Source organism: Oryzias latipes, chromosome 10, assembly GCF_002234675.1.
Source record: "Oryzias latipes chromosome 10, ASM223467v1".
NCBI classification, from domain to species: domain Eukaryota; kingdom Metazoa; phylum Chordata; class Actinopteri; order Beloniformes; family Adrianichthyidae; genus Oryzias; species Oryzias latipes.
The window spans coordinates 26,857,191-26,879,477 of NC_019868.2; the positions used below are offsets into that span (position 1 = coordinate 26,857,191).

The 22,287-nt window shown below is 38.1% G+C and overlaps 2 protein-coding genes across 2 annotated transcripts; one reads left to right on the top strand and one right to left on the bottom strand.

Moving 5' to 3' along the window:
* Window positions 1-578: 578 nt before the first annotated feature.
* On the bottom strand, window positions 579-8,750 carry vamp7 (vesicle associated membrane protein 7). The gene is made up of 8 exons (XM_004073584.4): window positions 8,531-8,750; window positions 7,955-8,135; window positions 7,790-7,847; window positions 7,527-7,664; window positions 4,631-4,721; window positions 1,756-1,823; window positions 1,533-1,625; window positions 579-1,446 (listed from the first exon to the last, which is right to left on the bottom strand). The coding sequence occupies exons 2-8, from the start codon at window positions 8,098-8,100 to the stop codon at window positions 1,378-1,380; spliced, it is 663 nt and encodes a 220-aa protein (XP_004073632.1). The 5' UTR covers window positions 8,101-8,135; window positions 8,531-8,750; the 3' UTR covers window positions 579-1,377.
* A 382-nt stretch (window positions 8,751-9,132) lies between these two features.
* Window positions 9,133-18,370, top strand: LOC101162457 (DNA-directed RNA polymerases I and III subunit RPAC2). Its single transcript, XM_023959374.1, has 5 exons — window positions 9,133-9,252; window positions 11,400-11,497; window positions 12,890-12,966; window positions 14,937-15,019; window positions 18,161-18,370. Exons 1-5 carry the CDS (start codon window positions 9,214-9,216, stop codon window positions 18,206-18,208), a joined length of 345 nt encoding a protein of 114 aa, XP_023815142.1. The 5' UTR covers window positions 9,133-9,213; the 3' UTR covers window positions 18,209-18,370.
* The last annotated feature ends 3,917 nt before the right edge of the window (window positions 18,371-22,287 follow it).

Consider the following 22,287-nt stretch of genomic DNA (forward strand, 5'->3'; position numbering starts at 1 on the left):
AGAATAAAATTATGTTTATAAAGTTTATTTAAAATCCAACTTCTTTGTTTTAATTATGCATTTTAGTTGAATGGAATCTATGAGTATAATTGAGTTTATTTTTATAAACTACTACCAGTTATTAGTCCTAATTATGTTTTTTAAGTAGAATTGAATTTTTACTTTGTAAAGTTTATGATAAAAACAACACATTTGTTTTCATTTTACGTTTTAGATAGAATCTCAAAGATGTGTTTAAAATAAAGTTTTTTTCTTCCAAAATAACTACTAATTTGTTCTAATTATTTGTTTTAGGTAGAATTGAATCTCTGTTTATAAAAAAGTGCTTATTATTAAAAAAGCTAATTGTATAAATAATGCGTTTTATTTGAAGGTCTTTAACATCTACACACAAATGTTTTATTTATTACACTAAGTTTTAGGTTACCGGTTATTAATTGTAAACCACATTTAAACAAAACATTTCTGTTGTAATTTCTAATAATGAAATGAGGAACGTGTTATTTTTTTCAGTATATTATTTTCTGTTTGACTGCACTATACAGTTTTTTTAAAACATTGAGTCTTTTGTGACGAGATCCCAAACTCTCCGATTTTATTTGTGTAAATCTCGATGTACAGTTAAATATTACAAGATCATTAGCGGTACGATGCCATGAAGTGTTTTTATGTACAGTTGTTTTTGAAAAAGTGCATAGTGTTAACAGAAAAAACGGCACACTGAACATCTGAAGCCAATGGTAAAAAAAAGGAAGCTTTCTGTAAAGTCTACAGGCAAAGAGGAGGTTGCATTTTTGCACAAATCAGAGTAAAAGAAACAGAGTAAAATAAATCAATGTACAGTATTTATTTGTATGATCATTTTGGGATATTTTACAAGACCATCCATTATAGAGGACACTACAGTGCTCTCTATAGTTTTATCAAAATAATCACACAACTATATTAGGAGTTCTGTCCACCTCCTGCAGGACAAAAAGTGATGCTACCAACTGTAAGGGCTGTAGGCGGATGCTGACCTCAAAAAATAGAGCAATAGACAAGAACCAGTGATGCAGTTTTACTTGGACGTGTGCAGGACGGTACCACAATCTGAAGAAAAAAACAAAAAAACAAAAATCAAGTGCAGGGATGAGTCAATCAGACGACCATTTTCCACAGATTTCAGGCCATATGGCTGCTGTCCTTTAGTGTGAATGAGGCGAGACGGACTCTGGTCCTGAAGGCAAAGACGTGCAGAATCTTGACACGAGGAATCACGTCTTCCAGCCGTGGTAGAAGGCCAGGGGTCTTTTTCTGCTGTCCATTTACAAGCGGGGGCAAAATCAAGCACCTCTCCCTCGTCCTTTATCTCCCCGAGCCCACATGTTCTCGTCCTCATTTCTTGACACAAGAGGGCCAGTTGAGGCCTCCACAAGCCGCAGAGACGATGATGTAAAGGATCACCTGGAAAGAGCGCACCACCTGAGTTCAGGTCTCCAAGCAGGAAGACGTTTTCAGTCAGACAACAAGAGGAAGGTTTCCATACTTACAAAACACACCAGCACGACGAGGAGCGTCAGCTTGAGGTTCTTCATACACATGGCCCTGGTGAGGTTTCGACTCGTGGTCTTGAATGTGACGGACTGGCGGAGCAAAACTAAACGTTAGCCGGTGCTTCGACAAGTTCAGCTCGTTACCGTCTGAACTGAGAGCTGCGGCACATTAGACAACCAGTGGGCTGAATGTTGCATGACTGACAATATTCAAACTTACTGAATCCACCAGATTTTCCGTCTTGTCAATCAGCAGCTCTAGTTTTTCTCCTCTTTGCGCAACCAAATCTGTCAAAAAAAAAAGAACATAGTAAAACGTATGAACTTCTCATTTTGTTAACCCTAGACATATTGTAACCAGATTTAACATATTTGAGGCTTATTGTTCCTCATCTGCAAACTGAAACTACCAGAAGATTAGATTTCGAGGTCAATTTTGAAAGTGTTGTCCGAGCACAACAATAAGGTGGAGGTCATGATGTACTGTGCTCCCAAGTTATTAATCTTTCACCGTCTAGCAGATTTTTATCAGTGCAGTTTGCATGATTTTTTTTTTTTTTTTTTTAGTATTCTGCCTCCTGATTGGCTTTTGACATTGTCAATCAATCAATCAATCAGCGCCATGTCTCCTGTTCAGTTAGTCAAATCTACATAGATCTTCAATCGTCTTTGTTTTCGTTCCATAGAACTGGACTTATTTTTCTGGGAATGTTTGAACTGTGAGAGTTTAGTCAAGACAGAAATGTTAATGTCTGTCTGAGAAAAGTTTAAAGGTGTTTTACAACCTTTAAACAGCTTTGAGAAAGCAGATTTCCCTCATGGCGGGAATGTAACTTAAACAAGGGGTCGCTGTTGAACTTTTCTGTGTGCTTTATAGAGTTAGGAATCACGCAGTAGTTATTTTTCAAAAGTACGCCTTTTTCACAGCCAGTTTTTCTGTCTCCATGTGGTGACTTTGTTCTCATTAACCCTTTTTCTTGATGTCAGGGATTCTTGAACTTTAAGGCCAACCTAAACCACAGGGGGGCAGTAGAGTCACACAGCTAAATCTGCCCCACTGCTCACTGCTGATGAGCCGAATCATGAGATGCAAGTGTTCAGTGTTCGTTTTAACCAAACTCACCTGATCCAGACACTATGGAGCAGACAAAGACACGGATAGAAGTCCCGTTTGTGAAAATGCTTGTTTTTTGTTTTAACCATCTTAATCCCTCAAGGGGAAATGTCCTTTTCAGCACAGCCTGAGAACTCTCAATAGTTCGTCAGTCAACAGTCTGTAAAAAAACATTCAGGTTTGCTGGTTTCATGCAGCATCGTATGCGGATGCATGACCCAGATTTAGAGAACATCCCCTTAAGTTTGAAAATGAGAAAGAGAATCACAAAGACAACTGGTTCGAATAAAGAAGTCGTGGTCTCAGGATCATGCACATGAATTTCATATGCATTCCTTCTGCTCAGTCACATGTCCCACGGATTTAGTGAGAAAAAAAAAGAAACAGGCTCTTACATGAAATCCCAACAAGTTCACAGAGGGGTTTATAGATTTTCTTGTGTAAACGAGTCATGGTTTATTGGAAGACATAGCTGTTGAGATGCCAAAAATGCTTATTTGTAACTTGGAGCCTTTTGTTTACAATACACATTGATGCAACTGTTTTTGCTTTTTTAAATGAGTAATTAGGCCTGCACAACAAAACGCAAATGTATCGCGATAACGATACATTTGCGTTATCCATTTTCGCAGAAGTCTGCAAAAATGGATATAAATGGTTACCTTAAATGTGCTAAAACAATCTTATTTAGGCTGCCTTGGTGCAGCAGTAGGGCGGTCGACTTCTAATTGGAATATTGCTGGGTTTGATTCCTGCCTTAAAGTGTCCTGAACCTTACCTAACCTCTGGTGAAGCCAGAGAAAGGGTGAACTGAACTGTGAGTGTAAAGCAGTGTTTTTCAACCAGTGTGCCGCGGCACACTATTGTGCGGTGGGAGATGGTCAGGTGTGCCGTGGGAAATTGCCCTCATTCACTGATCTAAAAACATTTCCCATCTCCAGGATATCAGCTCTTTGTTCATCCAAACAGGCCCTGATAAAACACTGAGTAGTTAGGAATATGAAAGATCATAAAATACTTTTTTCTTTGTGTTTATTTGATTCCATTAAAGACATTTTGTTAAGAATGACGGTATCGCGATTTAGCTGCAGCTACAGTTGTATTAGCAAAAGTCCCGCCCCTTTAACTGTCTCCACCAATCATTCTTGGAGGCTTAATCATACATCATCAGTCTGACCAATCAGAAGTGGTTAAAGTCTTCACTTCCTTGTTCTAATTCTGCTCATAAAGTCTCTCAGTTCTAACAAAAATAACATCTAAAGCTCGTCTTTAGCGGTGTAGCTTTCCACAGAATCCGGTATCAGACCGTGGAACAAGTGAACAAAACAATGAAGCTCGGAGACGCGAGTCTTTCTGCGTTCGGCGGATTTTTGCACTACATCTCCCATGATGCATTGGGTTAAAGTGCCGGCGCACAATGTTGTGAAACGTCTTGAAACCACAACGAACACAAATCAAACAGTTTTTAAATCTTCCAACTTAACTTTTATTGCATCTTTTAGAAAAAACAGCTGCAGTTTCCAGCTTTTTCAGCCACAATTATCAAAAATGCATGTGAGATTGTGGAGGGCCTGTACATCAATACAGACTATGATTTTCTGCTTTTTCTTTTTAATTTTTGGATGCTGGTGTGCTGCGGGAATTTTGTCAAGGTTAAAGTGTGCAGTGGCTCAAAAAAGGTTGAAAAACACTGCTGTAAAGCACTTTGGGCCTTCGAATCAAATCAATCCCTTTATGCACTGGACCAATCTGATGGAGCTCTCTTATGTAGACGGGGGTCATTTGGAGTGTAGTTTAATTTATGTTGAAATGGAAATTATGTATTTAGTTGTTTTGCTAGTTGTTCATATTTCACAAGTTATTTTGTCATCGTCGTACTGATGACTAAAATCGCAAATTTTCCCTCATATCATGCAGCCCTACGAGTGACTAACGTCAAAGTTCTGTGTTGGCCAGGTCTCATTTTAAAAGTTCAGTTTACCGATGTTGCGGACCATAATGCCCTTCAGGTCATCGACTTGCATCTGAGTCTCAGTTACACGATCTGACCCCCGAGGATCTGATTGGTGTTTCTGCAAAGAGAAAAACCAACAAAAATAGAATAACATTTAGACATGATGGCAGGGAGCTTTACTGATCAAAACAACCAATCGTCTGCAGGATAAACATTTTCTGGGATCCTTAATCTTCAAAATTGACAGAACTGTTGCCCGAAGCCTTGGTTACAACTGCCATTACAGGTGGATACGGTCTGTCTGCGGATGAAATGAAATGCTCATGCACATTTTTTTTTCTACAAGCAATCTGTGAGCTGCAGGTCAATAGCCAAACAATTACCCTAACCCTAACCCAATTACCCTTTCAGTTCAACATTTTAGGGTAATAAGAGTGAAGTAGGTAAGATGCAGAGACGTCTTTTTAAAATCCCCATATCCTATGATTAAGGAGAGGTCAGTCATAATTAATCATCTCCTACTCTCCAACTACAACAAGGATTCTGGGAGAAAATCCCTTTGTAAAATCTGTAGGAAGTTTATGAATGTAAATATGACCATATTTGATATTTTGTTTATAGATTTTTCCCCCAAAATAGTCGAATTAGGACAGTTTGGTGATGTTTAGTCATGACTGTTGCTTCAGTCTCTTAAAACCAATTGAACATTTTTGATCCCATAAGTGACTCATATCTCTGTTTGAAATTCTTAAAAATGAAAAACCAAGCATTTCTTCGTTGCAGGCGTTTTTTCTGACACACACGCAGTGCTCTGTAGTTTTGGCATGGCAGTCCTGCCTCTTTTCTTTTGCATATTTGTGCGGCTTTAGTTTGAACCGATAAGGCCCTTTTTCCATCAATGCCACGTTAAATTTACATTTCCCCATGATTAAAACTGTCGCCTTTTTTCCCTGTCATCTGTGCTGCTGTAGTCTGCTTCTCTTTCTTTTTTTGAACCTACAGTTTCGCTCTTTATTTACATTATTTGATCAAATCTTGGTTCCATTTTTAATGATGTGGAGAAGTTTCAAACAGCACAATTTTAAGGCTCAGATGTGAGACTTTAAGACTTTTTTATTTTATGTAGATATTATTTCTAAATTCATAAATTAAACGCTTTTAAGACTTCTTATAACCCCGTGTAGGTACCGTAACCATTCGGCCTGCAATAACCGCTCGGGGTCCTTTCGACTGAGGATGACGTCACACTACGGAAGCCCCACTTGGACAAACTACGTAGCGTTGAGATCTGCTCGGGCTCTACATATTGTCATTTCATGTTTCCTTTTGTAACCTAATGTTCTTTTCCCTCATAAGATGTGTCTGAGATTATTCTCTGTAATATTTACAGAGATATTTTGCCACAAGCCACTTTGTAAAAAGATCTGTGGCTGTTAGAATGAACCTGCTGCTCCACACGAGTGAACCGTGTCTCTGAGCAGAGCAGCTGGAGTCTCGTAGCTTCGTGTTCGCAGGCTGGGAAGCTGCTTTGTTATAGTGTGCGGTCCGGAGAAGAGTTCAGAACGCAGTCTGTTCAGCTGCAATGCAGTTAATAATAATAATATTTAGGGCTACATGTCATGAGGAAAACTTAATATTGCGGTGACGATGTAACTTGGGGTGTAGGAAAACAACCAAAAACATCATTTCTATTTCACTGCAACAGTTTAAAAACTGCATTGCAAATGACCAACATCTACATAGGAGACGAACATCTAACACAAAAGGGCTCCATCCGATTGGTCAAAAACATAAAAGGGATTATTTTTGCTTCGTTAAATACTGCCATCAGATTGTTTTAGCATACTTAAGGTAACCATTTATTGCGATCTTCGCCGTCTTTTGCAATATGCATATTGCACAGCTTGATATTGCGATAACGATAAATTTGCGATATATTGTGCAGGCCTAATCATAATATTACCAAAAGCACGTTTAGAAGATAATCTTTCTCTGTGTCGGAGCTCTGTATGTTTACAACGGACCGCATAATATCTTCTTCTATGTTAGTATCGTAATTTATCCAGACCAATCACTATCTGATATTGCGATGACGATATAACTTGTGGTGTATGAACAAAGAGCAAAACAACCTAAAACATCATTTCTATTTCACTGCAACAGTTTAAAAACTGCACGTGATCGGACCAACAGACATCCAATCACATAATGTGACGTCAGCACTCTTCGAAGGACCCCGAACGGTTATTGCAGGCCGAATGGTTATGGTACCTACACCCCACAGGAACACTGAAAATCTGCACTCATTTTTCCTTTAAAAACAAAAAAAAACTTTTTACTCCTTCGACCATATCACTTCGATATTTGGTGGAAAATAAAGGACAATGTTTTTTTTAACACTAACACTGGAAAACCCTTGCTAATAATACATTAGAGGTTCAGATATTTGTCTGTCCTCAAATACCAAACATCCCTAAAACAGCACTTCCATGAAAATTCTTAATAAAGACAGATAATTGTATCTCTATGCTGCACAGGTCAGGAAAATGTTCAGATATAATTCAAATGATACAGATTCAAATGCAGCAGACAAAGGTTGACTTTAAAACGTACTTAAAATGCCAGAGTGGTCATGTGACCATCTGCTGATCTTTTTGTACATGCCACGATTGTAGAGAAGGAAGTTGAAACCCATTTGTCAATATGTTGACTATACAAAGCTGAAATTGACATGAAAAGGGTTTTTTTTAAAGAAAAAGGACGTTTTTAACTACTCTGGGGGAAAAACGAAACTAAAACCAAAAGAAATAGGAAAAAAAATAGAAGAAGTTTGCTTTTCTGGTTATGACTAAAGCAAAAGTCTTTTTCTTCTTCTAAAAAAAGTCATATGGCATTCTAAGGAAATCTGTCACGCTCAACCCACCATCTGAGCCGCCAGCGTTGAGGAGAATTCACTGTTCATGGCGTAGGGAAGGGCGGTTTGAGCTCTGGAGCCATACGTCGTCTGGAAGCGCTTCTTGACTTCGCCAAGAAAGGTAAATGCACGAGATCTTTCAAAGTCCTTTAACAGAAAACATTCAATCACGATAAATGCAACTACACGTATTTAAAGCTTTGTGCCAGTGTCACATCCTTCCCAACTATTGCTGAACATCAAAACAAAATAAAAAGTCCAAAGATACTCACATCATCAGTGATGCACAAGTATATGATTCTGTCATGGCAGATGTAATGAAAGAGGTAACTGAAAACAAAATAGAAACACCATCAGTTACACGTTCCCAGAAACTAGCCCTGATTGTGGGCAAAATAATGACAATTATTGAGATGAAGGAGCAAACTGGACCGTACCTGCCGTGGCTGTAGGTCAGTTTGTTATTCTCTGAGGGGATTTTGGCTAAAATTTGTTCTGTGACTTCCAGGAAGTTGCCCCCGCACCAAGCATGTTTGGCCAAAATCGTGGTTCCACGAGCCACCACAGCAAACAGGATTGCCATGGTAACACAGCTGGGTTCTCCGCTACGTTAGTTTTCTGTCAAATAAACAAGGAAAGGAATAAGCTTTTTGTTGTTGTTGTTTTTTGGTAGGTGGAGCTCAGGTAAAACAAAAATGCCCCCACCCGCCTTCCCTCCCTCCCACCGGAATTCCGTTAAGATGAGTTAGAAAGAAAAGGAAAAAAATTGTGTATTGTAGACAAAAAAATACTAAAAACGATTACACCCAACATCCCTATGCGTGTTATTGTGGTATAAATCATTGGGAAAAACAAAGACTGATTCGGCAGCAAGCTAGCGTAGTAAGTAATGTTGAAATAAACACGGAACAGTGGTGGCGTCAACGAAAAGACCAAAATGTTAATCAAAGTGTCAGTTCAAGTTTTTGTTTGTAAGTTAAACGTTGTTGCAAAAAAACAAAACAAAACGATACCTTAACGTGTCAGCGCCACTCAAACGAGCTAATTATTTTCCCACATTTATAATGTGTCAGCTGCTAGCAAGCTAGCTAATCCCTTTCGAGTGACTTCTGCTTTGCGGATCCTTTGGACCGGAAGCACACACTGACCAACGCTGGGTAATGTAGTTCTTTTTTGCAATTTCTTTCACAGTGAATGCTGCTCTTCTACCATTCTGAACTACACTTCCCTAAACTACAAATGACGATGTGTCTTCGTCATATGTTTTCATGCGTAAGAGCAACTGTTTAGGAATTCCCCTCAGTTTAGCCTTAAAGGCTACGATTACACGCTAAATTGAATGCATTTGCAAATTAAATGTTAAGGAATGTTACTTTTTAGCGCAGTGAAAGGTAGTACTTCATCACCAACCTAATTTAAGTTCGATCCGTTTATCTTTTCTTAATTGCATGTTTTGTATGTCTATGTTTAACAAAATTTATTTGTGTCATCACTTCAAATCGACATATCTCTTTATGGCAGACTAAATAAAACATTTATTCTTAGGGTTGTAGTCGGAATAAATGTCCAACCAAGCGGGTTCAGTTATTAATGAATAATAACAGCATGGCGACACTTTCATTTTCAGCCTGTAAGTCAAAAATAAAGGGGAAGAAACACAAAGCTCATACTTTGCAGTGCGAGCGACGTGAAAAGCATGGCCGGGGATGGCGAGAAGAAACCCAAACTGGAAATGGTAAAATAAGAAAATGTCGTTTTGTTTGATCAGTTATTTAGATACTTAACTGTATATTGGTTAAAGTTTGTGTAGGTGAAATATATAATAACACATCGAAGAAGCTAATGCTAGCTTTCTCCACCGCCCGGCTGCAGACTTCACGTGGAAGATGAAGTGTCTGTTCATAAGAAAATCCCTTTTACTCGTATATAAACATTTTTTGTTAATTTATATTACTTAAAAAGAAACCAAAATCATGTTTTATTTGATAAAACTGAGCTTATATTTTAGTGTGTTACTACATGTCATTGTTTACTTGGTCAAAATCCTGCGATGTCTTTTATCCCCACTAGGGGGCAGTATTTTAAAACAAGCAGTGTTTACTTAAGATTTGTGAACTAAAATGTACTTAAACGTTAAAAATATATATATTATAGTCCCACAAGTCCCTACTAAACAACTGATTTTTGTTTTTTGTAATTTATATTAAAATAAAAAAGTTAAACGTCCATAGTCTCAAAGATCACTAAAACAGAGAAACAATATTCATGGAGTACAAATTAATGTATGTAAACACTGTTGTAGGAGGAATATGGCTCTCAATTGTATTTTTTTCAGCAACAAACCCACTAAAATGTTTCAAGATTCACTTATAGTGGTCTACAGAAGGATGATAATAATAAGCGACAGCTCAAAAACAAGGGTAAAAACCTCTAAAAGAACAGCACCAGCAAAAATAAAGCCACAAATCCCGACTACAACCCAACAGGAGCCACAAAGTCCTACTCCACCTTTTAGTAAAATAGGACTCAGATTTGTGTATTTGTGGTATTTCTACTGTTGTGTTAAACCCTAATGAATTTTTTCGGGGCATGAATAAAAAACATAAGGACAAATGAGCCTCTTTTTCTAAATACAAAATATTTTACACCCTTTGACAGAGGTTCACATGACGTCCTTTCAAAATAAAAGACATCCTGTAGCACAATGGATCCTCTCAATGCAGAAAAGGTAGTAGTAGTGAACAAAAAACAAAAGAACTAATTAAGTGACCCTTTCCATATTTGAGGCACTGAAGTCCCCGAAAATGTAAACAATAGAAAATCTGCTGTTTAATCTGGAAAGATAAAATGACTTAAATTTAAATGTCGTTCAAACCAAATTATAGTTCATTTTGATTACAGTGTCAAAAGATGAGTGTAAAAAGGAGAAATAACTCATTTGAGAATGTGAACAAAAATACGATCTTAGCAGAAGTTCTTAATAAATTCTCTTAAAATCTAAAACTAGCACTTGTTCTTTGAAAATAAGTTCAACATTTATTGATCGTTAAAATAACATCCTTAAAGTGGAACCAAACATGACAGTGCTTGAATCAAATATTAGCAATTGCAAAAGGTAAATAAAATGTCATCATAGTTTTCTTAAATCAAGCATTTTAAGTTTTTTTTTTTAGTTTTAAATCAAGATTTTATGTTGTCAAAAGTATGGAGCAAAATTATTTTGACTCATTCTAATGATTATTATTTTTATTTCTTGATCCTAGTTCTTAATGAAACAAAAAAACTTCTTGACTTTGCTGAATCTGAAAGAGAGAAAAGCTTTGAAAAAACATTAAAACTAAGGTTTTACATCAAGTATCAAATAGTTTGCAGTGCAGACCTCTAATATAAATATATACTTTTTTTTTTTTCTAAAGTAAAGGGAGCCAGTTTAGCTCGTGCTGGTTTGCGGCGCCTTCCGTCCGTGAAACCCGGGTTCGACTCCAGGCTGCTCCCTGTTCCCTTCTCTACCTCTGCCGGTTCCAAGCCCGGTCAGAGAAGGTTGCGTCAGGAAGGGCATCCGGCGTAAAACATTGCCAAATTTACCATGCGACTAGTTCGCTGTGGCGACCCCTGATGGGAGAAGCCGAAAGTGGAAGAAGAAGACTTTTTTTAAAGTAAAGTTTGATTTGATCTGCTAAAAAAGAAAGTCTAAAATTAAAGTAGTAACTTAAAAAAGAAAATCAATGTGTGACTTTATTGTTGTTTTTCTGGTGATTCAAGAGTCAAAATTAAAGATGAGAAAACAAATTTACTTAGTTAATCTATAAAAAACAACAACAAATTCCTGTCTTTTTCCTTGACACATGTTTGGGAAGCACTGAATGTCTGTTTGGCTTTAAGGTCCAGGCTGATGGAGCCCAGGAGGACTGTGTGACGTTTGTGATGCACGATGAGGATCACACGCTGGGCAATTCCCTCAGATACATGATCATGAAGAAGTGAGGGCTTTTTGCTATCCTTTCAAACGCACAAAACAACAACAACACTCGCGTGTTTCCGTTTAGTTCATTTTTTAGCCCTGTAAGGCAAGAAAGTATGGAAGCATTTCTGTAGCATAATTAAAAATAAAAGTCAAAACCAGAAATGCTTTGACATTTTCAAAATAAGGCTGCATTTGTTGACTCAAATTTAAAAAGAAAAAGTATCCGCCAAACCGCCTTTTGTCACTTAAGAATCTTTTTTTTCAATAAACTTTATTGCACATTTTTCAATTTACAGAAATTCACATTCAGTTGCACAATAAAGAAACAATTGTTCAAACAAAACAAACAATAATAGTAATAAGCCCTTCGTGTGTCTTTGTTTATTTATTTATTTTTTAATGCTCATATACAAACTAAGTTAGAGTGAACAAACATTATAAAGAAACAAGATTTAGCAACTAGGCAAAGGCAAGAAAAAAACAATTAAAATAACAGTATTTTTGATACATTTTGATGAATTACTGTAGTTTTTTTGATTTTGTTTGGAATGCATTTACTTAGAAAAATATTTAAAATAATAATAAACAAAGGGCATGTTTTTTTCCATTTACATAAATGAATGAAAATAATAACAACATTGATGACATCAGAAATTCCCGGGTTCAGGTTTTCCATACAGAAAAGAACATCAAGTAAAGAAAAAAAGGGAATATTTAAAACTTTGAGTGACAGCCAATTGTGAATATGAGTCTAAAATATTTTTATCTGGTTGCAACTATAAAGAGATGCTCTGACGTTTCTGTTTCAGATGAACAGAATATTCATGGTTCCGATTAAAATGTGAATCTTTGATGTAAAAAATCTCCAACAGGTTAAATTTGAGATATTATTTTTAAATGTGTTTCTTTCATTGGAAGTGGGTATTTTTGTGTATAAAAAAAAAAAGATTTGTCCATTAGGGTTTCTAGGTTTCTAGGTCGCTTCGATTGTTTACACAAAAGTTGCAGTAAGTTTTTTTGTTTAAATGTTAGAGTATCTAATTTATTGTTGCATTTTCTATCTTTTAGTGGATTCTGTCACTTGAGAGGAGAATGAAAAATGCATAATGGAGGATGATTTTTAGTTTTATCTTTGAGTCATTTGATGCAGAAAAATGAAAAGCATTTCTGTTAATTTTTTAATAATCAAACAAGATTTTTTTATTTAGTTTTGCTACACATTTACTAAAGAACTTTTTGAAAATGAAATGTCAAATACTATTTTCTCTATCATTTTAATTAAGTGACAGAGCGAGCGGTGTCTTAATTTTGAGTCAACAAATGCAGCTTTTTAGTGTAATAATTATTGTTAATTATGCTACAGAAGGGCTTCCATAGAAAGGTTCTTGTTTTTTTCTCTTTTTCTCAGCCCCGACGTGGATTTCTGCGGTTACACCATCACCCATCCATCCGAGAGCAAGATCAACTTTCGCATTCAGACGAGAGGTGATCCGGATTTATTTATGTCTCCGTTCGTCAACTGTGTGTTTTTTTTTTTTATTTGTTTTTTTTAACCTGCACATGTGTGTAGCATGACCGGAAGACGGCATTGCAAAGCCCTTCTAGTAAACGGCATTTTTGGCCACACGTGTTCACAAAGGAAAAAAAAAACCCACCATCTGTGTGGCCGTTTGCCAGGTCGGTCACATGAAAGGAGGGAGGCTGCTGTTGAACCGCGTTTTTTGACTGCGCCAAGGCCCCTTCCTCACGGCCTCATCACAGCCAAAAACACGATTTTACCTCTCAGGCATCAGGGGAAAAAAACCCGGCTTCCCCCCTCGGCTGCAGACACAAGACCGCACTTCTATTTTAACGGCTCCACGGCGTGGAAAGGCTGCGTGAAAGTCATCCCCGTGTCAGTCAATAGAGGAGAGCCAGCGGCTATTGGTTTGGCGCAATACGTTCAGATCAGGGAAGCCTAAGAATGTTGCAGATCAAAAAACAACAACAACAAAAACCAAACAACTGTGGGTCCATCTGCTAATTTTAGGAGTTGTTTGGAAGCTTTCTGCACTTTTGGGTGTCGTCACCGGGAGATTTCTACCACAGAGGTGATGACCTTTTCTTCACGGCTGGGTTGAGGATGAGCTAGAAAAAAGAAAAGAAAAGACTTTAACTGACGGGATCAGGTGCAAAAATGCAAAAAAACAAAAACTGCTGTAAGAAAAGGCGGAGTAACTTTGATTAAACTTAAACAAAAATGTAAATATCTGCTTTAAAGTGATTAGAGTTAAATAAACAACAATGGATCCCTTTAAGCCCCTGATAGTTAAGCTGTCTGGGCTTTTCGGAAAATTATCTCTTAAATAAAAAAAAATATTGTTTTGGGGGTTTAGAACATGTTCTTGTGGCGTTTCTCTGACATTTATAAGGACAATTAAGCCTAAAATTGCATTTCTGAGTATTTCTTCATTTAAATCGTGAATCAGGAGCAGATGAAAAAATGAAAAAGAGCTTATTTGTGATGCACAAAATCTGCTCCCTGTTGCTACGGAGCCCTTCTGGTGCCAGTGGTTTAAAAAAATCGGATAAATCGGATTTCTTTCTACCCAGTGGCACCTGCAGGGCTCCGTAGAATCCACTGATAGACGACTAGATCCACGTCCGTCTTTGTTTTCCTCGTCTGAGCCGACATCCGGCTCTGAACTGCTGGGGCTGTAAGCTAGTGGGGGAGAGCAAACAGAGAGCTCTCAGTTACTTCCACGACTCAGACGTGAATTTCTAAGAATTTACGTCTATAAAACGACACCGAATTTTTGAGTAGTTACAAGACGGCTGGGAAGGCTTTTATTACAGGTGCATGAAAGAGAAATTTGGATAAAAAAGAAACAAAGCAAAAAAAATAATAGCTAAATCAGAGATAAATACGTAATAATGTGTTCTGCTGCGCAGTAAAAAGCTACCGTTTACACACACGCTAAAGCAATCTCATGACAACTTGAATGAATATTTAACGATATCAAAAGATGCGTGGCTTCCAAATAGACTTCTAGTTCTGACTTTTATGAGTTGTTTTGCTCTTCGTCCCTCCTCTCCAATCGTTGACTAGTGCCGCACATGGCAGGTTTTCCTCTGGGGTCACGTTGACCTCCTGACAGTTTGAGTGTCTGCGCTTAAAGAAGGCCATCGGTGGGTTTACCCCCTAATGGGTGGATGATGACAGCATCTGTGCAAAAAAAAACAACCCCAAAACCGCAGCTTTTGTTCTCCGAGCAGCTTATTGGAACGCCGGACTTGTCTGCGTTTATCGGCCCTCCTCGTGTCGTCTGTGGGGTTAAAGGTCAGACGACTCTCTGCTCTCCTTTTGCTCATCAACCTGAGTCTCTCTGGAGGAATCCAAAAACAAACAAACAGACTGCTCAAATGTGAGTGCTGCTTTGCTTCTGTTGTTGAATCGGTGCTCTGCTGTCCGTCAGGGGGAGTTCCGGCCGTGGAGCCGCTGCAGAAGGGTCTGAGCGATCTTCACCAAGTCTGTCAGCACGTCCTCAACACCTTCCAGGTACCGCCACGCCGCCATTTCCTCGTGTCCGTCTGCCCCCTTCAGTTAAAGCAGAAGAAAGGAAAAAAGAGGAATTTGAAGGCCGGCGGCTCCGTTCCTGGGGCTTCGGGTCCGCCTCCGCACAAGCCTGACCAGAATAATGAAGGGGGGGTTGGAAATGGATGAACCTGGAAAGGGTCAAAGCCGGAACTAGTCCAGACATTCGTTTTCTTCCCTTCGTCTGAAGTTGGATTTAAAGTGATGATTAGAGGCCGTGGAAAATGCAGTCCGTCCCCACGGGCCGCTGAAGCTGAGGGATGATGATGCTGCAGACCTGCCAGGGTTTTTCATTTATACCCTTAATAATAAGAATAACCAGTGATCTTCACTCCTCTGTGATGAAGACCATCTTTACCGTGTTTCCCACACTGCTGATTTATTATCGGTGACTGAAGTCCGGTTTCTCTGCAGCTGATTTCAGCTTCATTGGTTCTTTAGATTTTATGTTGGAATCAGTCAAATGTGATCTAGATTTTCCCTTCACCCACAAATGTCCAAATGGAAGCAAATCAGACGCCAACTTCAGCCTCGTGTGACGGATAAATACAGAAAAAAGGGTGACTAAAACTGCTAACTGTATGGTGATGATAATCATGTCGCTGGTGCGTCGCAATCTATCCATGTTTGAAGTAAAAACCCCCAGTTGTCTGTCTGTTAAATGCAGATTTCTTTTATTTTGAAGTGGGAGAGAGGCTCTTCTTCTGTTTAATCTTTCCCGGGGAGAGAAACTTTTCATTTTTTCTTAACTCTGCTCGCTTGGCGGTTTCAACTTAGAAAGTAGAAGACGGATGATTATACATAAAACAGAAAAAAAATGAGTTTTTTGTAGAATTAAGCTGTAGTTTGGAAATAGAATCAAGAAATCCTTAAATCAAGTTTGCTTGAAAGCAAACTTGATTTAAAGTTTGCTTTCAAGTAAATAAAATCTCTTTCAGGAGATGTAGTCATTTATTTTTTTGGATAGTTTTTAGTGTAGTATTGAGTCCAAATCACTCGGGGGATCGATATTTGTTGACAAAATAAAAGTAGCTTTGCTAGAAAAAAAGAAGAACTAATGAAATGAGTAAAGTGAAACTATTGGAGGAGGAAGTGTCAGGTCTGTGTGACTCCAAGAGGATTTCTCTACGTATCGATGAACCGTGTTGTTCATATTGACGCATATCTCTTAAAAGGTTGGACGATCATTTCCTGTCTCGGTCATGTGAGCATTCTTGCCTCGAGTTTGCAGACGCGTGCGTGACAAATAACCACATTCTTTTGTTTTTTTAGACTGCACGCACACTTTTATCTAGTCCATCTGGTGCATAAACAAGTTGTTGCTTCATGCACACACTAACCTGCTGACATTTCTCTATTCTTGTTGTGCTCGTTGTTTCATATTTATCCACACGCTTTTGTTTTGCTGGACTAGATGGGTGACTGGACTTCAGAAACACAGTGCTTGAGTTGGGCTCCATTTTGCAGATCGGGTGCGATTTTACACCCCCCCCCATCTGCAGTGAAGGTTGAGCTGTGAACTGGCCGAGAAGTCTTCCACACCATGCACCAACAGTAGCTGGGGATAGGCTCCAGCAACCCTGTGTTTTGACAAAGCTAAAACATTTCAGCTTTCACAGTAAAAAAAAAAAAAACGTAAACGTTTATGTACAGACTGTCTAAAGACGTGACAAAGATGTGACTGTAAGGGAGTTTCTGACGCGCACACACGCCGTCCCGCGAGCTTGTTGGCTCCCTCCAGACCTGCATATAAGTAGGTCAAACTTCAGTGAGGCCACAGAGCGTGATCCGCCACGCGCACGTGCAGCATCACTCGTGCTCCCTCCCCCACACGCGCCCACTTGAGTGCCGGCGTACACCGCGACCTCCTTAGGAGCAGCAGGACCATTGACTGCATACGAGCGCTGGACTGAGTGACCTCTCCCACCCCTGGCGTTCCAAACAGGAAGTACCCGCCCATAGAGTTCTGTGAAGAAATAAACAGCCGTTACTCAGTCATTCCACTTTTGACATGTTCTTCATAATCGTCTAATATTTTCCTGATAATCTTTTTCTGTAGTTAACTGGCCAACCACATGCTTCAAACAAAAGTAGGCGGAGCCTGCTGGCCCCTCACGTTCTACAGAATTCATTTTATCTTTTGATATTTTAAACAAGGGAGACTCAATGCGGAGAAAATATATGTAGTTAGTTTACTTCTAATTATGTCTAAATACTTTATACACAAGTGTAAACATGCTAACAAAAAAACAATATTTAATGTTTTCCAGAAAGAAATGGTTCTGTATGTTTGCCTTTATTATTTTTGTTTTATTTTTGCTTAAGCTGTTTTACATTGTTATTATTATGGTTTATTTTTAATTTTTGTTCATTTTCCTGGCGAAGGTGAAAATTGTCTTTTGCACAATGAGGAGTTTTGTGTTTGGTATTTTGCATGTGCAATATTTGTTAATAAAGTTATTAATTAATAATCAAACTTAATAACCACCAAGTGGCAGGGGTGTGGCCTTCCACCAAACCTACCCCTGATTGGTGGCAGTGGTTGCCATAGAAACATTGATTTGGACTGACTCGGTCCAGTCGCTCCTTACCGACGTCGTCTGGCTCCAACATGGCGGCATTAAAAGAAGAAAAAATTGCCGATTTGACTTTATTTCGATTTATTTTCGTCCTCATGTCGTCAAGACCATTAAGTTCCATCGTTTTCGGCTCTAGGAAGATGTCACTCAGTCCAGCTGTCAGATTTAGTCATTCGGACGCTCATTCCTGTATGGGAAAGCCGCTCTGAGGTTTGGCGAACCGGGTTGGTACCGGAGAAGTCATCAATCATCCTCCAGTGTCAGCTGTCAGCAGCAGCCGCCTTTGGTCACTGCAGGAACAGAGGAAGCCTGAACTGTTTTTGTCCTGGATTTTCCACTCGGATTAGTATATTAATCCTTTAAAAAAAGAAAAAAAGACATTGGAATTGGCTTATTTTAAACAATCAAAACAAGATAAATAGATTAAATAGATTTAGGTATGTTTAAAAAAAACCTGCATGGTGTGACGTCACAGTTTTGGTCTGGAGCTTCATTTCTTTCTATTCTTTTTTTTTTTTTGTTGTAGGCAAAAGTTAATGAGTACAAAGAAAGAGAAGAGAAGCCGATGGAATGACCTTCATCGCCATCAGGACTGAGGAGCTAAAGACTGTAAACATTGATTAATTTTGTTTTTTTTATTATAAGTATTTTGTTGAAGGAAAAAAAAGCTTTTTCCATCATTTGTGTTTATGTTTTAGTTGAACTATAACGTATAATAAAGGTATATTGTGTGAAACTCCTGTGCTGCTTGATTGATTAGTTCAATAAGGTTATTATGTAACAGCCTTCACTCAGCGGCTGGACTCAGTTCGGATGATTTTATTTTCTCATCCACTAATGTTACAGCGTTCTGAAGACTCTCAAAAACCCGAAATCGTCCGTCCGTCCGTCTGTCAGGTGGTTCAATGCTCTCATCAGTCTTTTGAGGCTGGACCCGACGAGGGAGGAAAACTGGAAGACGGAACGTCCTCGTTATCCGAGGAATGTGGTGTGAAGTCTGGGGGCTGAGAGGCGTCCAGGAAGGAGGTCTGTGAAGGTTCACAATTAGTCAGTGGACAGAAGGGGGAGACAACAAAATTATTAACTGATTTTGGGAAAATATATTCATCAAAAAATGTGAAAAAAGAACGTCCGAATTTCCTGTGTTCTAAAAACGAAGTCAGACTGGATTTATCCTCATTGAAATGTATTCAGACGTCTTTTTATTGATGACATTTGTAAATCTGCTACAGAATGGCTACTGATCTAGGGTCCAGATTGTTGATTGCCTTGATATTTAATTAATGCTGAAAGATTTCTATATTTTTATATATGTATACGTTTTGTTTTTTGTGAAGAGCTGTGCCTTGCAGCATTGTGTGGTTGTGTCTGCGAGAGTTTTGTAATGATTACATTTCAATAAACTGAATATTTAAAAAAAAAAAAAAAAAGTAATTTGGTCCCAAGAGAAAAAAAATAACTAAAAGAACCAAAGAAGTGGGACTAAACTGAGCAGGCCTGACCGGACTCCTGACACACTGGGGAAGCTTTATAGGCAGGGACAAACCATACTGGACACATGAGGGTTGGCAAAACAAACTAATCAAACATTTCAACTAGTTAATCAATGATTGCAAAGCAGAAAACAAACAAATGTATATAATATAAAAGTAGTCTTCAAAAAAAGAAGTGAACTAAATAATTTCCTTTCAAGAAGCAAAAATTAAGACTGTGAGGAGAGTTGGCAACCCCTCCAGTTTCCTAGTGGAATGTCCCAATGTCTTCTGCTGATTTCTATGGAGGGCTCACCTGGGATGGAAACTTAGAAACAAACAAATGAATAAGGTGGATAAACGATTTTTTCCACTAAAGACAAATTAACCAAATGTGTGCAACCGCTGTTCGTTTATTTTTATGTAATAAAATATTTTTATGTATGTGGTTTGAGGTTCAAACACCACAAAGTTCAAGTTGTTCCCTTCTTACTGTCACATCTCTGTTGTCACATACAGGTGCTTAAGGGCAAATATCACGTTTTTGTGGCATTTTTTGATGATGGGGGACTTAGGTAAAGGAAATTAACCCTAAAATTGCATTTTTTGAGTGTTTCTTTGTGCAAATAGTGAGTAAGGAGCAGACGAAAAAAACATAGTTTGACAAAGATTGTATTTGTGACGTAGATAATACGCTGGACGGGGCACGAGCTCCCTGCTGCGCTCCATTCCGATCAGCATAATGGCTTTTGCAATAGATCAGAAGATGATGGAGTGGGACTGTGAAGGTGTGCATTAAAACCTGCTGTCTCACACATGCAGAATATTTCGGTGCACACAGATGCCCAAGTCTCTCCCCTGCAGGTAAACATTTTGCAAGAGCATTCAAAGGGTTTCTGGGGAGAGAATAAGAAGAGGGAAGTATTGCAACTCGCTCTTTTCGTAGGCTAAAGAAGTTGACATGGCAGCGCCTGGAACTCATTCCAATTACCGTAAAATAAAAAAAAGGTTACATGGTTTTCCTAACAGTCGGCTCATTAAACGAAATGATTGCTGAAGACCAAATTAGAATGGGATGTGGGCTGTGATGTAAATAAATCCCCAGAAAACGTTAGAATTAGAAAAAATATTCAAGTTTCTGGCACGAGCTGAGCACAAACTACACACAGCTAATGATTGCTGCAACACAGGCAGAGGAAATGAAGGAAGAATTAACTGTTGATTCCCTAAGATAGAGGATTGCTTTAACATTTTCTTTATGTTGTAGTCGGTGCATTTGGATCCCCTTGTGTATCTGAATCTTTCCTGCATCTTTCACTGGATGATATTTGGTCTCACACACCGAAAAAGAGTGGAAAAAGCTTGACCCTAGAGAACCAACGGGTCCAATCTGGCTGCTATTTTTTCCTCTCCCCCTTTTTTAAAGTTTTAATTTTTCCCCCCTGTTTTTATAGTTAAGTTAATATTTTATATTCATATTAAGTTTTACATTTTTTTTAATATTTATTTTCCTTTTAGCTACCCCCTGTTACCCAAAATGAAGAAATACATAAACAAATTTTCAAAGTAACTTTAAAAGCCCAGAAGAAAATTGTTCTTGGGTTTTCCAGGATTTTTAAAATCCTTAAAAAAAACATTGTTTTCTTTGAAAAAATAATAATTTCTAAATGTTTTTAACCTAAAAAGGCCATTCAAACCTTTAAAAACTCAGACATGTGGGTCTTTTCCATGTAATCGCTTAAAAAAAAACAAAAAACACCCACATTGGTCATAAATCTTCAATGTAGGAAATTTTATTATTACATTTGTAACCTTCTCTAATAAAAACTATTTTCTTGTACCCTTTTGGGCATCATAAATCTTTTTCATAGTCTTTTTTTCCACAAATGCTGCTACTTGGGATTTTTGTATTATCATTATTAGGTAAAGAAGAAATACCGGTAAAAATTCTATTTAGCAATTTTAACATTGATCAAGAATGTTTGGTGATTTATTTCACTTTTTTTTAATATGGAAGGATATTGCATTTGTTTTCCACGCTTAATCCTCGAAAACCCAAGGAAAATAGTCTTCTGGACTTTTAAAAAGATATTTATTTGTTTTGTTAGTTTAACTAACAGTGCCCCAAAATTAATTTATTAATAATTGAAAAAATAAAATAAAATATTCTAAAACAAAAAATAAAACATTGGGATAATTTGACTCTGTGGGTTCTCAACCTCGGCTGACGGTCGTCACTCCTGCATTTCCATTCAACTGGAGCAACAATTTGAAGATAGTAGATGTGCTTAGAAGAGTGACAGAAACTCAGAAATCCAACTCAGAGCTCAAAACCACATCCAGCTGGAGGGAAAACAGCATTGTTGCTTTTGAGACTGTTCATTTGCAGCAGATGTTGGACACTGAAAAGCTGTGTGTTGAAGTCTGAGCTTACAAGTTTTATAGTTGATGACACCACACGGTGGTCCCTGCTTCACTGCGAGGAATCTTTCAACGTGATTTAAAGCTATAGATTTGCTGCTTTTTACTTTATTTCATTTTGTTTAACTTTTTTGCCTAGATTATAAGTTATCAATCCAAAATTGTAAGGCTCTGACCTCAGCCTTGTGGAAATTCACATCAAAACCTTTATTTATTTATTTTTTAAATCTTGGCTGCAAAATAATCTTCAACAGCAACACAGGCGATGGATTTCAGAAAGGTTCGCCTGCAGGAGAAACCTTCCTTCTGTCCATGCTTGTTTTTTGAGAAACAGCTGAGCAGAGACGGAGGATACAGGAAACTTCTAACATTTGGCGGTGTGAACGATTTTCCCGGAGATTTAATCGGCAGGAAATTGACTGAAACGCTCCCTCCTGGATATGACGCCTGTGCTGATAACGGCCACATGTCCAACACAATGTGCTTGAAGCGGACAAAGCAAGATATTTGACATTTTCTTTTGATGACCGCTACATTTAGATCTGAACCAAATGTGAAACAAAAAAAACAACAAAAAGACATGGAGTCAATTGTGTTTAAAATTTAGCCGGCTGATAGTAAATCAGTGAACTTTTGTTCACTTTAAACTAAAGTTCACACCACCAGAGAGGAATTTTGAACCACTTTTAAAACAAAAGTCTATTGAGGGGACAATCCTCAACAAGAGAGCCCCTTTAAGAGAAGTGGACCCCTCTATCCA

Bases quoted from the DNA above. Each gene is read 5' to 3' on its own strand.
- vamp7 (XM_004073584.4), bottom strand. From the start codon at position 8,100: ATGGCAATCCTGTTTGCTGTGGTGGCTCGTGGAACCACGATTTTGGCC. The intron at 4,722-7,526 runs GTGGGTTGAGCG...TTCTCTTTGCAG, and splicing joins CAACGCTGGCGGCTCAGATG to AAACACCAATCAGATCCTCG. The intron at 1,447-1,532 runs GTAAGTATGGAA...CGCTCTTTCCAG, and splicing joins TCGTCGTGCTGGTGTGTTTT to GTGATCCTTTACATCATCGT.
- LOC101162457 (XM_023959374.1), top strand. From the start codon at position 9,214: ATGGCCGGGGATGGCGAGAAGAAACCCAAACTGGAAATG. The intron at 12,967-14,936 runs GTGATCCGGATT...GCTGTCCGTCAG, and splicing joins CTTTCGCATTCAGACGAGAG to GGGGAGTTCCGGCCGTGGAG. The intron at 15,020-18,160 runs GTACCGCCACGC...TTTTTGTTGTAG, and splicing joins ACGTCCTCAACACCTTCCAG to GCAAAAGTTAATGAGTACAA.